Source organism: Macaca fascicularis, chromosome 9, assembly GCF_037993035.2.
Source record: "Macaca fascicularis isolate 582-1 chromosome 9, T2T-MFA8v1.1".
NCBI lineage: Eukaryota > Metazoa > Chordata > Mammalia > Primates > Cercopithecidae > Macaca > Macaca fascicularis.
The window spans coordinates 88396622-88414288 of NC_088383.1; the positions used below are offsets into that span (position 1 = coordinate 88396622).

The 17667-nt window shown below is 39.9% G+C and overlaps 1 protein-coding gene across 6 annotated transcripts in view; it reads left to right on the forward strand.

Annotated features, from left to right (window-relative positions):
- The first annotated feature begins 717 nt into the window (after positions 1-717).
- Positions 718-17667, forward strand: part of IPMK (inositol polyphosphate multikinase) — an 84534-nt gene continuing 67584 nt past the window's right edge. For all 6 annotated transcript variants that reach the window (XM_005565821.5, XM_045361167.3, XM_005565822.4 and 3 more), the window contains exon 1: positions 718-1216. In XM_005565821.5, coding sequence (XP_005565878.1) covers positions 1027-1216 — 190 coding nt within the window. In that variant the 5' untranslated portion in view covers positions 718-1026. The remainder of the gene's footprint in view (positions 1217-17667) is intronic.

The following is a 17667-nucleotide window of genomic DNA, read 5'->3' on the forward strand; positions in this document are numbered from 1 at the left end:
CTTGGAACCTGCACTGTCTTAAAGGTCGAGTGGGAGAGAGAAAAAACTTGCTCCTTTCTTTAAAAAACGTGTTCACTTAAAAAAATTAGGATTTTTCTCTTTTACAGTATGAAATTAGTGTCGGTTCCAATTTTATTTTATTTTTATATGTTTTATTTTTTGGTAAGAGCGGTTTAGACACAGCAATCCGGGGAGGGGGTGCTGAGATTAACTAGAAGGGTATTTTGAAGGGGCATCTTCTAATAAGCTGCCTGCTTTAACTTCTGTTGTTTTTGTGCGGGGTGGGAGTTGGAGGGAGTTGAGTGCAGTTAGGGGTGGCCTTTAGAGCCACCCTTGGCAATGCTAGTACCTTCCAATTCTAATGCCGGACTGCTCCGCACACTTGGAAGTCCCTGGCTTCTCTGAGCTGACGCGCTGAGAAGCGTGTTGAATGAATGAAGCCACAGCAGCACGCGAGACTTCGAAATGCCCGCGAGGTGGGGGTGAGAAGGAACACGAGTGCGCTTGCCCCATCCCTGCTCGCCGTCGCCAGGTCCCGGCAGCGCCGCGCGCCCTCCCCGCTGATAGCAGGGGGGTGTCCTGTCGGACGGCCTCTGGGCATGCTCAGTAGCGGCGGTGCAGGCGGCGCTGACGCGCGCGCGGCAGCTGAGGGGACTGGAGGACGGTGGGAGGGGGCGGGGGCGCAGGAGGTGGGGCCGCCGTCGCCGTCAGGGCCCCAGGGAGCGCGGGGCGCCGCTGCTGCTGCTCTTCGGCTCGGTTCTGTCTACTGGGCAGCGCCGGGGCCGGCGGCTGAGGCGGCAGAGGAGCAGGAGCCGGGAGCCGCGCTCCGCCGAGTTGGGCAGAGGAGCGCCCGCGTCCCTGCGGCGTCATGGGCCCCCTCCCGGGGCCTCAGCGGGCACCAGCCGCGGGAACCCCCGGGCCTCCTCGCGCCCGAGCCTGAGCGACCCCCGGGTTCTCCGGCGCCCCCTCCCTTGCCCTATATTTTTTTTCCTGCTCTCGCTGCCGCTACCGCTTCTGCTCTCCGTTATGGCAACAGAGCCACCATCCCCCCTCCGGGTCGAGGCGCCGGGTCCCCCAGAAATGCGGACCCCACCGGCGATCGAGGCCACCCCTGAGGGCACCCCGCAGCCGGCGGGCGGCAGACTCCGCTTCCTCAACGGCTGTGTACCCCTCTCGCATCAGGTGGCCGGGCACATGTACGGGAAGGACAAAGTGGGTAAGTGGGGGTGGCACGGGGTTCGCCGCTCCCCTTCCGCCTCCGCGAGCCCCCTGCCAGCCGAGGCAGCCTGGCGCTCCCGGGCCCCCCTGGTGTGCACGCCAAATCCCCGGCCTCTTCCGCTGTCCCCCGAAGCCTTGCCACTGGAGCACAAGGGGTCGGAAAGTGGGACGATTCCTAGGGTGTGGGTCGTCAGGCTTGCAGCACTGGTGGCAGGGAGAGGCGTGCCTGGTCTCACCCACCCCCCGGGGAGGTTGGGTGTTGATTGGAGACGGCGTTGTTAGTGAAAATAAGGAACTTCATTTTTACTGGACGGGGAAGTAAATTCTCCCTTGAGCACAAGGTCTGTTTATTATAGGCGAGTAGCTATTGCAAAAGAAAAGGAATGAAATGCAGATGATGCTAATCTAGTACTTCTCTGCTGGGTGCAGCTGCATAGCTGGAGGGGAAGAAAAACACTGGGCTTTTTTGGGGGGAGGTGGGAAGGGAAGAAAGCTTGTCTGTGATTTTTCCCTGTCCCTTGAGGAGGTTTTTCTGGTGTCTCCTTGATTTCTCTGGGAGGCGTGGTTCCAGTAGTGCAGAAACTCGGATTCCTGGTAGGAAATTCACACGGGTATGGTACTAGAATGATACACAAAATGTTCAACTATTCTTGTTCATTTTATAAGGCTGTACCATGGCTACTGTAATACATTTTCTGAGTTCACAAGTTTAAAGCTTATCTCAGCTTAGGAACTCTAATTCATCTAGCTTACTCGTAGTGGTTTCCTGGGCCATGATTACTTGGGTAATCTGATGGATGAGTATGTGAGTATTGTGGATCTTTGACCCAGAAGAACCACTAGATACAATTTAGTTTATGCTGGTGAAATGATTCGGGTTTAGGTTGCTAATACTGACATTTTTAGACGAGGTGACTAAGACCAACCCTGGTTAAGAATGACGTGCCTAAAGTCACGTTACAATATGTTAAGAATTGTGAAACCAAGAGTTCTTCCTTGGAGTACTGTTTTTTTTTCACCATGTATTGTGTTTGCTGAAACAACTCAAGGCTTTTAGAAAATGGGTATTAGTTTGAGTATATGCTGTTTCTCAAAGCGACGTTTTCCACTACTTTTATTTTTACCTACTTTGTTTAATTGTGTGCCTTTCTCCCCACTAAACTGAATTCATAGAGGTTAGAGAGGGAATCTGTATTCTCATAGCCTTATACACGGACTGGGACTCAGTAACAGTCGGGAAATATTGAATAGTGAAAATTGACGGTTCTTTTAGTACACGGAGGTAAAGAAACAACCTCCTCAAGGTGCTCAGTATAGACATTTCCTCCTGTGTGTCGGTGTCTTGTAATGAGAATTTGAGAGTACTCATGGGATTTCAGTTAATAGAGGAATGCCTATTGATTTATATTAATAAATTGTGATTTTAATATTCCTAATAATATTCTAGATGCCTGAAAAAGTAGATGTTTCTCTAAAGGTCCCTAGAGATTGACTTACATGCAAAGGAGAATAGATTTTAGAAATCTCAACATAAAAACAATCTAAATGATAATTGTCACTTAAGAGCGTAACCACTGCTTTTCACAGTATGTAATAGTGATCCCATTCAGAGAGTTATTGCAAATAGTGGCTGAAAAGTTAATTTGTCACCCAAATTGCCTAATTAAAGGAAAAGTTTAGATTCTGGAGTTTAGTACTCCTTAGTTTTATTATTTCATTCCATGTAAAATAAACTTTTTTTTTGCAATTTCATAAGGGTCTTTTGAGTAGGGACAGTCTTTGTGTCACCATAGTAGAATGGATTGAACATACTGTGCTATCAACCTAATAAATTGTTGAATTTAATTCTCAGATAGTTATACAATCCTGCATGTATTGTTAAGTAAAAGGATACTTGAATGATGATTATCTTCCCTATTTGTAAAATGGATAAGATGGTCACTAATTCAAAGTTCAACAGTTTTATTATGTTTCTCCACTGTCGTAATCATGTACAGTTTAAAGAATATCATTTAGCTCATGGTTTGATCTGTCAATTGAAGTAATTCTCAGGATAAGCTTTGTTAAGGACATTATGTTGGTATTTGTTTTGTTTTTAAATTTGTGTTACTATCATTAAGTAACCAGAAATGTTCAATTTAGGACTATTTTACCTATTTCCAAAAAGGAGTTGTTGGCTTTGCTAGTTTAAAAATTAAACTCATGGAACTTGATAGAACAAAGGTGCTTGAGCAGAAAAATAGATCTTGTTATATATGCTAAGTAACAAGCATATATTGGTAGTTCAGATATCAGTTATATTTTATGTTCTTCACTAAAACCATATTTCATCAAAGTACATTTAAATCTCAGTTCTAAGAATACAAAGTATTTTGTTTTTTAAATTGTAAAAATTGTATAGTATACGGATCTTTTAGGAAAAAAATTCAGTTTGAGTAGTGCCCTTCCCCCTACTCATTCTCCCAGGGGCAATCACTGGTAACTACTTCCTGTCTATCCTTTCAGGCCTTTGTTTCTGGGCACATACATAAACACATTAGCACAGTTCTGTTTTTTCATACAAATAAATCTATCAGCAACTTTTCTCACTCATTCTGTATTACATCATGTATTATACCTATATTTTTGTACTTACGATATACTTTATTCTTTCTAAAAATTGTGTTCTGCAATGTGGATGTATCACAATTTATTTATTTCTCTAATCGTAGATTTTTAGATTTTTCACCATTTGTTTGCTGTGATAAGTAATGTACTTATTAAACATTCTCGTATATTATAGCATACCTTGCACATTGTGTACCTATCTCTGTAGGAAGTTTTCACAAAAAAAGATCCATATAATTTCCCCAAACTCACCAAAGTTAGCATAAATATTTTTCTGCATAACATTCTTTTAATATCAATTTCTTTAAAAAATCCTTAAAGTTTTAAACAAATGATGGGAATCTGATATTTATTTCTTGATCCGATATAGGATGTAGAAATGGGGCAGTCTATAGGGAAAACAAGGATTTAAACTGGTAATTGTTGTGGGGGAGAAAGACCTACAATTATCTTGGCTTAGTAGTCTCTTTTGATTAGATATCCTCTGAAACATTGACCTAAAATTATTTCAACCCTTCGGAAAAGTTGCAAGAACAATAGAAATTAACATTTTGCCAAATTTGTTTTATTATCTCTCAATGCAAATAATGTTTTCTTAACTATTTGCAAGTAGGTTGCATACATTATGTCACTTTACATGTTAATACTTCAGTGTATCTTCCTTAAGAATGAGGATATTCTCTTCTGTAGCCACAGCACATTGATCAACTATGGGAAATTTAACAGGGATATAATACTTTAATCTATAGTCCACATTCTCACTTTGTCAACTGTTCCAATACTGTAATGTCTTTTATCACATTTGTTTTTCTCAGTACAGGATCCGGTCCAGAATCATTTATTGCAATTAGTTGTTATGTCTTTTAGTGTCCTTTCATTTGTAACGGATCCCCAGCCTTTCCCTGTCTTTTATGACGTTGTCATTTTGAAGAGAACAGGCCAGTTATTTTATGAAATGTTCTTTAATTTGGGTTTCTGATAGTTCCTTAGTGATGGGATTCAGGTGATACATTTCCAGCTGGAACGTTGTATAAGTGGAGGCTAACAATAGCTGCCCTTTAGTAGTGGATTAATTCTGGTTGTCTGATTCAAGTGTAGTCTGGCTTCTTCAGTATCTAATTTTGTGTGTTTTTTGAGACAGGCTCTTGCTCTGTCACCTAGGCTGGAGTGCGGTGGCATGATATAGTTCACTGCAGCCTCAAACTTTAGGGCTTAAGCAATCCTGCCTCAGCCTCCTGAGTAGCCGGGAGTATAGGTGCGCACCACTAGGCTAGGCTAATTTTTTTTTTTTTTTTTAATGGAGTCTCACTCTGTTGCCCAGGCTGGAGAACAGTGGTACAGTCTTGACTCACTGCAACCTCTGCCTCCCAGGTTCAAGTGATTCTCGTGCCTCAGCCTCCTAAGTAGCTGGGATTACAGGAGTGTGCCACCACACCTGGCTAGTTTTTGCATTTTTAGTAGAGACGGGGTTTTGCCATGTTGGCCAGGCTGGTCTCGAGCTCCTGGCCTCAGGTGATCTACCCACCTCCGCCTCTCAAAGTGCTGGGATTACAGGTGTGAGCCACCGCTGGGCCAGGCTAATTTTTACATTTTTTGTAGAGATGGGATTTGGCTTTGTTGCCCAGGCTGGTCTTGAACTACTGGCTTCAAGTGATCCTTCTGCTTCAGCCTCCCAAAGTGCTAGGATTACAGGAATGAGTCACCATGCCTGACTTCAGTATATACTTAATGTTTTCTCTTCTACAATTAATAAGCTGTATGTGAGGAGACACTTTACAGTTATGCAGCTATCCGTGTTCTCATCAACCTCACCCCTAGATTTGGCATCTGTTGATTCTTGCCTGAAGCTGTATTTATTCTGATAGTTACAAAATTGTGATTTTTTTCCCCCATTCTTTCACTCCGTCTGCTTCAACAGCTAGCATTCTGAGAAATAGCTCTCCCTTTACCCCTAAGTATTTATATCCTTATTTATAATCAGTTTGCATCGTGGATTCCTATTGGATAACATGTATCATTACCCATTATGGAACTTATTTATTTGACTTTAATCACATCTCAATGTTTTTAAAAAAGGAACTTATTTATTTTGTTGCTCAAATTGTCCCAAATTTGACCATTGAGAGCACTTCCTTTCTGTCATAACAGGTTTTTTAGAATTCTCTCATAACTATCTTCCCCAGCCCTAGAGTCAACCATTTCTCCAAGGAGCCCTGGTTTCTTTTTGGGTGGAAAATGGTATTTAGAAACCAAGATCTGTGTTGTAATAGCTGTTGGAGTATCATTTCTTCCAGGACTTTTCAGTGGACATGATTTTTAAAGTATGTATAAATATTTTAGAAATTGTAATTTTGTATTTCATTTAAACCCGAGTTCTTCCTTTCCCTTGATTCTAAATTTGTATTTCCCTTCTTCTCTAGTAAGAACCCTGGCTCCCAGTGATATTAATATGTTTATTCTTTTGCTTAATCGTATAATTTTCAGAATTTCTACACCCATACTACTTCAGAAAACAAGCCTAGAATAAAGAATTCAGGATGAGTTTTGTTTTGTTTTGTTTTGTTTTCTTGTATACTTTAAGTTCTGGGGTACATGTGCACAAGGTTCAGGTTTGTTACATATGTATATATGTGCAGTGTTGGTTTGCTGCACCTCCTAACTTGTCATTTACATTAGGTATTTCTCCTAATGCTATCCCTCCCCCTTTCCCCATCCCATGACAGGCCCCAGTGTGTGATGTTCACCGCCCTGTGTCCAGGTGTTCTCATTGTTCAATTCCCACCTATGAGTGAGAACTGGCGGTGTTTGGTTTTCTGTCCTTGTGATAGTTTGCTTAGAATGATAGTTTCCAGCTTCATCCATGTCGCTACAAAGGACATGAACTCATGAATTCAGGATGAGATTTTCTTATACTGAGGGTATAAACTGTGTTCAAAAATTACCTGGGGCTGGGCACGGTGGCTAATTCCAGCACTTTGGGAGGCCAAGGCAGGTGGATCACTTGAGGCCAGGAGATCGAGACCAGCCTGGCCAACATAGCGAAACCCTGTCTCTACAAAAAAAATGCAAATATTAGCCGGATGTGTTGGTGGCACCTATAGTCCCAGCTACTCAGGAGGCTGAGGCAGGAGAATCTCTTGAACCTGGGAGCGGAGGTTACAGTGAACGGAGACTGTGCCACTGCACTCCAGCCTGGGTGACAGAGCGAGACTGTCTAAAAGAACAAACAAAAAAACAAAAGTTAGTTGGATTAGGTTTTTTGGTTTTGGTTGTTATTTCTTTTTCTCCCTTTTTGCAGTAGTAGTATTCATTTGAAATACAATTGGGTTCATTTGTTTCTGTTTAAATTCATATCCCTGCCTCCTCAAATTTTGTTTGTTTAATTATATATTTGAAAGCTCATAAAATTAACATGCTTCCAAAAAACAAAACTTTACAGAAAAGTATAATTAAAAATATCACTTCGTTATTACTCCACCCATCCATTCCTCAGCATCTCTTGTAGGTAATCAAGTTGTTTTCTGATTTATCCTTTTTGAGTTCTTTTTACAGATATGTAAGTTTTATCTCCCTTTCTTTCTGATACAAAAGCTAGTATGCTTTATATACTGTTTTTCACCTGGTTTTTAAGAGTTAAGACTATATCCTAGAAATTGATATATATCAGTTCTTAGCGTTCCGCCTCATTTTTTTTTACAGCTCAGCTGTGCATATTCAATCAGTTTCCTGAATTTGCTTTTGGCCTTTTATTTTCATTGGCTTGTTTATCCTACTTCACGATCTTGATTCAAGTTGTTTTGTAATAAGTATTCATGCATCCCACTTAACTATTTCAAGATTGTCTTGGCTTTTTCTGGTCCTTTGCATTTACATACAGATTTTAAATCAACTCATTACTTTTCCCCAGAAACCCGATGAGATTTTATTTGGCATTGCCTTGAATCTGTAGATTGCTTTGGTGAGAATCGATTTCTTTACAATATTGAGTCTTCCAATACTTGAACATGGTATATCCCTCTATTTAGTCTTTTAATTTCTCTCAGTGAGTCATAGTTTTCAGTGTACAGGACTTACATATTGTTTACTAGGCTTTTTCCTTAAGTATTTGCTTTTACTGTATATTGTACTGCCTTAAGGTTTTTTTTTGAAAAAAATTTAAATTTATTAAAAATATGCCAGAATAGTACAGTGAACTAATGTATGCCATTTATCTGGATTTATCAATCGTTAATATTAATTTTGCCACATGTGCTTTATTACTCTCTGTATATGATGATTGTGCATAAACATTTAAGAATAAATTTTAGATATCATAACCTCTTTCCTCTAAATAATTGTGTATATTGCCTAAAAATAAGACAATTTTCTTACCTAACCATAGTAAAATTACAAAATTCAGAGTATTTAGCATTTGGCTTTTGCCATTATTCCAGTAATATCACTTACAGCACTTTCCCTCATCCAGGATCACACATTACATTTCGTTGTTATGATTCTTTTGTTTCCTGTTATTGGGAGCACTTCTTTCTGTATCTTTCATAACCATGGAATTTTTGAAGAGTATAGGTGTATAACATTTTAGAATGTCCTTTAAATTCACTTTGTCTGAATGTTTTGTCATGATTGTATTCAGATTATGCATTTTTGGTGAGAATATTATATGACTATGTCATGTCCTCAAAGCATATCATAAGACATAGGATGTCAGTTGCATTATTGGTGATGTAACTGATCACCTGGTTAAGTGATTTCTGCCAGGTTTTTCCACAGGAAAGTTATCATTTTTGCTGTTAAGTAATTTGAGAGGAATATTTTGAAACTGTCATATATGCTGCTCCTCATGAAACTGTACCTTGATTGATAATATTTGACAGGCTCACATAGTACTATGATAATTGCAAAATACTAATATTCTAACTAGCATTCCTGTTACATTTGTTTTCGTTTTTGTTTTTTGAGACATGTTCTTGCTCTGTTACCCAGGCTGGAGTGCAATGGTACAATCATGGCTCACTGCAACCTCTGCCTTCCAGGCTCAAGTGATGCTCCCACCTAAGCCTCCTGAGTAGCTGGGACTGTATGCATGTACCACCATACCTGGCTAATTTTTTTTTTTTTTCTTGTAGAGATGTGATTTTACCATGTTGGCCAGGCTGGTCTTGAATTCCTCAGCTCATGCAATCCACCCGCCTCAGACTCTCGAAGTGTTGGCATTATAGGCCTTAGCCATTGTGCCCAGTCCTCATTTCTGTTACATTTGTTAGTTGGCATTCTATATTAAGGAATAGATTTTCCTCCTGATTCACTCATTGATTGTTAAGGTGGATTTTTTTCAAACTTCAGTGGATAGATATTATCCATTATTGTTGCTGCTTGATGTTATGGTTGTCTCAGATTTGAGCAGTTGGAACTTCAAGCTGGCTCCTATGTCTTTTTGATATTTCCTGTTTTTTCTTTTAAAACATTTTTTAACTTTCTGGCATAAAAAGATATTCCAGATATTCTTTTGTGTCTTCCCTGTCTCGGCCCTGAAATGAGCCATTTTTCTTCAAGAAACGCTTGTTCCTTTAGGGGTAAATGGTATTTAGAAACTATGGTCTGGCCATTAGGTGTGCTCATGGTTTCTTGGGTGTGATTGCTGTTTTTCCATTCACAGACTGGACTAAGAAATGTGTAATTTCATATTCTTAAACATTTGAGTTAATCCCTCTACCTATAATTTAAATTCAACACCATGAAGTTCTTTTTTGTCTCCCTCTATTCTGTATTTATATCTCCCTTCTTCCTCAGTGAGAACTCTGTCTCCTCAAAACATCAGTATATTTATTCATTTTGAAATATAAACCAACTTATGTTCCTGGAATGATCTAAAAGAACCATTTTTAAAAATTGCATTGATTTCTCTTCATTGTCCATTTCTTAGTTCTTTGATTTTTCATTCCTGTCTTTCTATTTATTTGGAATTAATACGTTCTTTTTTCTGACATCTTAAATTGGAGACTTCCTTTTTCTTCTAATACAAGCATTTAAAACTGCACATTTCCCTTTAAGTACTAAGCAATACATTATCTGCATTTCACAAATTTTGATAGGTTGAGTTTTTATTATAATTTATATTAAAAATACTTTCTAATTTCCCTTGTGAATTTTGATACATGAATAATTAGAAGGGTGTTGTTTACTTTCCGAATATTTGGTATTTTCCCAAATATCTTATTGTTACTTCCATTGTGGTCAGAGAATATTTCCTATATGAATATTCTCTGTGATTCCAATCTTGTTAGATTTTAGACTTGTTTTATGGTCAAGCACTTAGTCAATCTTGGTGAATGCTCCATTTATATATTAGAAGAATGTATATTCGGTTGGATATAGCATTCATTCCACAGGTGTCAATTTGGTCAACTTGTTTGTTGCTGTTCAAGTTTTATATATCATTACTAATATTCTATTTGTTTTTTTTTTTTGGAGATGGAGTCTCGCTCTGTCTCCAGGCTGGAGTGCAGTGGCGTGGTCTTGGCTCACAGCAGCCTCCACCTCCTGGGTTCAAGCGATTCTGCTGCCTCAGCCTCCCAAATAGCTGGGATTACAGGCACGTGCCACCATGCCCGGCTAATTTTCATATTTTTAGTAGATGGCGGTTTCACCATGTTGGCCAGGCTGGTCTTGAACTCCTGACCTCGTGATCCACCTACCTTGGCCTCCCAAAGTCCTGGGATTACAGGTGTGAGCCACCGCACCCAGCCTATTCTATTTGTTTTATCAATTGTTGAGAAAGTAATTATGGATTTGTCCTTTGTGGATTTGTCTGCCCTTTCAGTTCTGTCAGTTTTTTCTCATGTATTTTGAACCACCAAATAATTTAGTACACACATATTTAGAATTTTTGTATCATCTTAATGAACTGACCTTTTTATTCTTTAGAAATGTCTCTCTTTATATATAATGTTTTGTTTCTTGTAGTCTGCTGTCTCTAATACTATGTGGTCTGACATATAATATTACTATATCAAACGTTCTTATGAGCAATAATTGCATGATATATCTTTTCCATTCTTTCACTTTTAACTCATCTGTGTCTTTAAAAACTGTCTAGGGGTTTGATATTTTTCAGTCTGTTTCGGATTCTCTGAGCATCTTGGCTGCATGTTTTTATGTTTCTTAATACTTTTAGAACATTTCAGGCATTGCCTTGTCAAATATTTTCTCAGTACCTTTTTCATATTTTAAAAATGTTCTTTATTTTATTATTTTATTTTATTTATTTATTATTGTTTTTGAGACAGAGTCTTGCTCCATTGCCCAGGCTGGAGTACAGTGGTGTAATCTCAGCTCACTGCAACCTCTGCCTCCCAAGTTCAAGAGATTCTCATGTCTCAGCCTCCCAAGTTGCTGGGATTACAGGCACGTGCCACCATGCCTGGCTAATCTTTGTGTTTTTAGTAGAGACAGGGTTTCACCATGTTGGCCAGGCTGGTCTCGAACTCCTGACCTCAGGCGATCAACCCGCCTTGGAGTCCCAAAGTGCTAGGATTACAGGTGTCAGCCACTGGGCCTGGCTGTTAAAATACCCTGTGTTTAACTGAGATTAAACAGAATCTATTATTCTCTTAGTATGTATATAATGTATATACTTTCTTATATCACAGGTGTTCTTTGCTAATAATAAAAGCAAATATGTTGTTTTCATTTGTTTTGTTCTGTTTGATTTTAGAAGCAGGGTCTTTTACACTCAGACCAGATTGCGGTGGTGTGATCACAGCTCACTAGCAGCCTCAACCTCCTGGGCTCAAGTGATCCTCCCATCTCAGCCCCTCAAGTAGCTGGGACTACAGGCATGTGCCAACATGCCTGGCTAATTTTCATTTATTTTGTGTAGAGATGGGATCTCACTATGTTGCCGAGTCTGGTCTTGAGCTCATCAGCTCAAGTTTTCCTCCTGTCTTATCAGGGGAACCAACCCCTAGTATTTCAACGTAGGTTCTTTTCTATTTTCCCTAAGTGTTGGCTGGTCTGAGAAATAAAGAGGAAGAGTACAAAGAGAGAAATTTTACAGCTGGGCCTCTGGGGGTGACATCACATGTCGGCAGGTTCTGTGATGTCCCCGAACCACAAAACCAGCAAGTTTTTATTAGGGATTTCAAAAGGGGAGGGGGGTACGAACAGGGAGTAAATCACAAAGATCACATGCCTCAAGGGGCAATAAAAGATTACAAGGGCAGAAGGGCAGAGCGAGATCACAAGGCCAGGGCGAAATTAGAATTACTGATGAGCACGCATTGTCTTGATAAACATCTTAACAGGAAACAGGGTTCGAGAGCAGACAACCGGTCTGACTAGAATTTGCCAGGTTGGAATGTCCTAATCCTAGCAAGCCTGAGGGCACTGCAGGAGACAAGGGCATTATGTCATCCGTTATCTTCAACCACATAAGACAGACACTCCCAGAGCGGCCATTTTAGAGACCTTCACTTGGGAATGCATTCCTTTCCCAGAGTTATTCCTTGCTGAGAAAAGAATTCAGCGATATTTCTCCTATTAACTTCTGTAAGAAGAGAAATATGACTCTGTTCTGTCTGGCCCTGCAGGCAGTCAGACCTTGTGGTTAGCTCCCTAATTCCCTGAAAATCGCTGTTATCCTGTTCTTTTCAAGGTGCCTAGATTTCATATTGTTCAAACACATGCTTTACAAACAATTTGTGCAGTTAACGCAATCATCAGGGTCCTGAGGCGACATACATCCCCAGCTTATGAAGATGACGGGATTAAGAGATTAAAGTAAAGACAGACATAGGAAATTATAAGAGTATTGATTGGGGAAGTTATAAATGTCCATGAAATCTTCACAATTTATGTTCAGAGACTGCAGTAAAGACAGGCATAAGAAATTGTAAAGGTATTAATTTGGGGAACTAATAAATGTCCATGAAATTGTCACAATTTATGTTCTCCTGCTGTGGCTTCAGTCGGTCCCTCTGGTCGGGGTCTCTGACTTCCCACATCACTGTCTCAGCTTTCCAAAGTGTTGGGATTATAGGTGTGAGCCACCACACCTGACCAATATATGTTTATCATAGAAATTTCCAGGAGAAATTTACAAAAAAGAAAAAACAAAGAAATATAAATTACCTAGATGGTGATATCATCAAGACGGCAGAATAGAAGATCCCCTAGCATCACTGCTTTCATAAAAATACGATTAGAAACCATTCAAAGACAAGAGCACCAGCCTGAATACACCAGAACTCGGGAGAATCAGAGAAATCCCCTGTATCCACAGACCTGAGAGAAACCTTGGCTGATAAGAGAAATCATCATTTCAGATTGTGCCAACCCCTCCCCCAAGCTGGCATAACACCACTCAGAAAATTTCCCTAGACCCATGGTTTCTGAGGTGAGAGGAGAGAATTGGAGGTGGATGTTTGTTCTTCTCACTGGTCTGGGAATCTTCATGGAAAGCCCACTCCAGCTCCATCTCGTAGGTACCATTGGAAATGCCAGAAGGACTGAACCAGCTGGAGTGTATTGGGAACAAAAGTGGGCCAATGATTACAGTGACAGGTGTGGATCTTTGTGGCTACTCAGTACTCCAATCAGCTGGGAAACCGTGTTGAAGAGACTGGTTGATGCCATAGAGCTGTAGGGACATAGTCTGTGGGATAGCCTGAATCCCAGGCTTTCCACAAAGCCCAGGTGCTTGCATGGAACCTTCCCTGGATAGAAACCACTAACAGTCATGATTAAGTTCCAGTGCTCACTTAAGTTTTCTCCAGTTTAAGAAACAGTGGTAGGGCAGCAATGTAGTTCTGTGGCAGTGTTTAAGCTTTGGTGCTCACTGTAAGTCTTCCCTAGAGTGGGAAACAATGGCAGGGCAGCAATTTCATCCTGCAACAGCATTTATGCTTCAATGTTCATTTTAAGTCTTCCCCAGAACAGGAAACAATGACAGGGCAATGAATTAGTTCTAATGCAGTGTTTTAGTTCTGGTACTTACTCTAAGTCATCCACTAAACAGGAAGAAACAACAGGCCATGTTTAAGGTCTGATACTAAAAAGTAAAGGTCTAAGTAACAGCAATAAATAACACCTGCAAAAACTAGAAGAGTTAACTGTCTCTTCAAATGTGCAGGCATCAACATAAAGATGCAAGGATTGTGAAAATCCAACAAAGTATGATACTACTAAAAGAAACCAACTCAACTCCAGAAATGAACTAGAAGAATTGAAGATCTACAAGATTTTTGAAAGAGAATTTAGAATTATTTTTTGAAGAAGTTCAGGGAATCACAAGAAAATATGGATAGAAATCTGAATGGAATTTGGAAAACACTCCAGATGAAATGAAATGAGAAGTTTGACAAAAATAGAAGTGTTTTTTTAAAAAACAGAGAGATTCTATAAATGAAGAGTACCATAACTGAATGGAAAAACTCATTAGAAAGTTTTGACAGCAGACTTGATCAAACAAAGGAAAGAATTATTGAGCTTGAGGGTAGAAGCTATGAATTTACCTAAACGGAAGAGCAAAAAGAAAAGAATAAAGAATGAAGAGGGCCTACAAGAATTATGAGACATCAATAAGGGAAGCAACCTCTGATAATTGGAATTTTTAAAGGAGATGAGAGTGAAAAAGGCCTAGAAGGCATATTTAAGGAAATAATGACTGAAAATTTCCAAATTCTGAGGAAAGATGACAACATCTAGGTAAAGGAAGCTGAGAGATTACCATTCAAATTCAACCTAGAGAGGGAATTCCCCAAGGCACATTATAATCAAATTAGCAAAAATCAAAGACAAAGAAAAAATACTAAAAACATTAAGAAAAAGGAAACATATCTCAGTCAGTGGAGCCCCAATATGGCTTTCAATGGATTCCTCAGCAGAAACCTTGAAGGCCAGGAGAGACTGGAATGCTATATTCGAAGGAAGGGAGGGAGGGAAAGAGGGAGGAAAATTGTCTACCAAGAATATTGTACCCAGTAAAGCTATTTTTCTTTTTCTTTTTTATTTTGGAGATGGAGTCTTACTCTGTCACTCAGGCTGGAGTGCAGTGCATGATGGCTCACTGCAGCCTTTACCTCCTGAGTTCAAGCATTCTCCTGCCTCAGCCTCCTGAGTAGCTGGGACTACAGGCACATGCCACCATGCCCAGCTAATTTTTTGTATTTTAGTAGAGACAGGGTTTCACTGTGTTGCCCAGGCTGTTCTCAAACTCCTGAAACTCCTGAGCTCAGGCAGTCTGCCTGCCTTGTCCTCCCAAAGTGCTAGGATTATAGTCTTGAGCTACTGTGCCTGGCCCAGTAAAGCTATTTTTCAAACACAAAGGAAGGATAAAGACATTTCCAGACAAACAAATGTTGAGGGAGTTCATCAATGCCAGACCTGTTTTGCCAGAACTGTGTATTAGTCTGTTTTCACGCTGCTAATAGAGACATAACTGACACTGGATAATTTATAAAGGAAGGAGATTTAATTGACTCACAGTTCCACATGGCTTGGGAGGCCTCACAATCATGGCAGAAGGTGAATGAGGAGCAAAGTCACATCTTACATAGTGGCAGGCAAGACGGCTTGTGCAGGGGAACTCCCATTTATAAAACTATCAGAGACTTATTTACTACCAAAAGAACAGTATGGGGGAAACCACCCCCATTATTTAATTATCTCCATCTGACTTTGCCCTTGACATGTGAGGATTACTACAATTCAAGGTAAGATTTAGGTGGGTACACAGCCAAACCATATTAGACTGCTAGAGGGAGTTCTTCAGTCTGAAGGAAATGGATGCTAAGATGTAACAAGAAAACGTCTGAAGTTAAAAAAACTCATGGATGAGGCTGGGCACAGTGGCTCGTGCCTGTAATCCTAGCACTTTGGGAGGCCGAGGTGGGTGGACCACCTGAGGTGAGGACTTTGTGACCAGCCTGGCCAACATGGTGAAACCCCATCTCTACTAAAAATACAAAAATTACCTGGGCGGGTGATGGGTGCCTGTAATCCCAGCTATTCAGGAAGCCAAGGCAGGAGAATCACTTGAACCCAGAAGGTGAAGGTTGCAGTGAGCTGAGATCACACCATTACACTGCAGCCTGGGTGACAGAAGGTGACTGCATCTCAAAAAAAAAAAAAGAAAACTCTTGGATAAAAGTAGAACAACTATTTGGTATTATGCTTATTATCTGTGTGATGAAATAATCTGTACAGCAGACTTTTGTGACATACAATTTACCTACGGAACAAACATGCACATGGACCCCTGAGCCTAAAAGTAAATCTTAAAAAAAAAAAAGTGAAACAATCAAATTCAGAATACTCTAATACTGTAGTTATGGTAAATAAAACCACTTATATCTTAAATATGAAGACTAAAACACAAAACTCTTAAAAAACTCCAACAATTGGTTAAGAGGCAATATAAAAAGGTATAAATTGAAGCATGAAAGTCAAAGTACGGGGGGTGATATGGTGTTAAAATATAGAGTTTGTTTTTGATGCTTGTCAGTCCACATTGAGTTATTATCAGTTTAAAATAACCTGTTGTAACTACAAAATATTTTTTATAAGCCTCGTGGTAACCACAAACCAAAAACCTGTAAGAGAGGCACTAAAAATAAATGGCATAGAATCAAAACATACTACTAGAAAAAAATCCTTAACTATGACAGTAAGTGGAAAAGAAGAAAAGACCTACAAAACAACCACAAAACAACTAACAAAATGACAGTAGTAAACCCTTATCTATCATACCTTGAGTGTAAGTGTATTAAATTCCCCAATTAAAAGACATAGAGTTGCTGAATGCATAATGAAACAAGACCCAACTATATGCTGTCTGCAAGAAACTCACTTTACCTTTAAAGACATGCACAGATTGAAAGTAAAGGGATGGAAAGATATTCCATGCAAATGCAAACCAAAAAAGCTGGAGTAGCTGTGGTTGTATCAGATAAAATAAACTTTGTCAATGGTGTTACAGAGGACAAAGGAGGCCATTTGTTACATAATGGTGAAGGAGTCAGTAGTATGGCAAGAGGATATAATCATTGTAAATGTGTTTGTATGCAACACTGGAGCACCCAAGTATATAAAACATATTAATGGACCTAAAGGGAAAAACTGACTGTAATAGAATAATAGTGGGAGACTTCAACACCCCACTTCCGGCAATGAACATGTGATCCAGATAGAAAAATCAACAGTCTTCAGAGTTAAATTGGACTGTAAGCCAAATGGACCCAACAGACATTTACAGAATATTGCAGTAAACAGTTGCAGAATATACATTTTTTTCAACAATGCATGCGGCATTCTCCAGGACAAATCATATGTTAGGTTCCAAAGCAGGTCTTAACAAATTTTTAAAAATGGTATCAACCAGGGGCCAGGCACGGTGGCTCATGCCTGTAATCCCAGCACTTTGGGAGGCCGAGATGGGCGGATCATGAGGTCAGGAGATCGAGACCATCCTGGCTAACACGGTGAAACCCCATCTCTACTAAAACTACAAAAAATTAGGCCGGGGTGGTGGCAGGCCCCTATAGTCCCAGCTACTTGGGAGGCTGAGGCAGGAGAATGGTGTGAACCTGGGAGGCAGAGCTTGCAGTGAGCCGAGATCGTGCCACTGCACTCCAGCCTGGGCAACAGAGCGAGACTCCATCTCAAAACAAACAAACAAACAAATAATAATATCAACTATCCTTTCTGACCACACAGAATAAACCTACAAACCAATAATAGAAGGAAAAAATGGAAATGGTACAAATGTATGGAAATTAAACAACATGCTCCTGAACAATGAATGGAGTCAATTAAGAAATTAAATTATAAAATTCCTTCAGACAA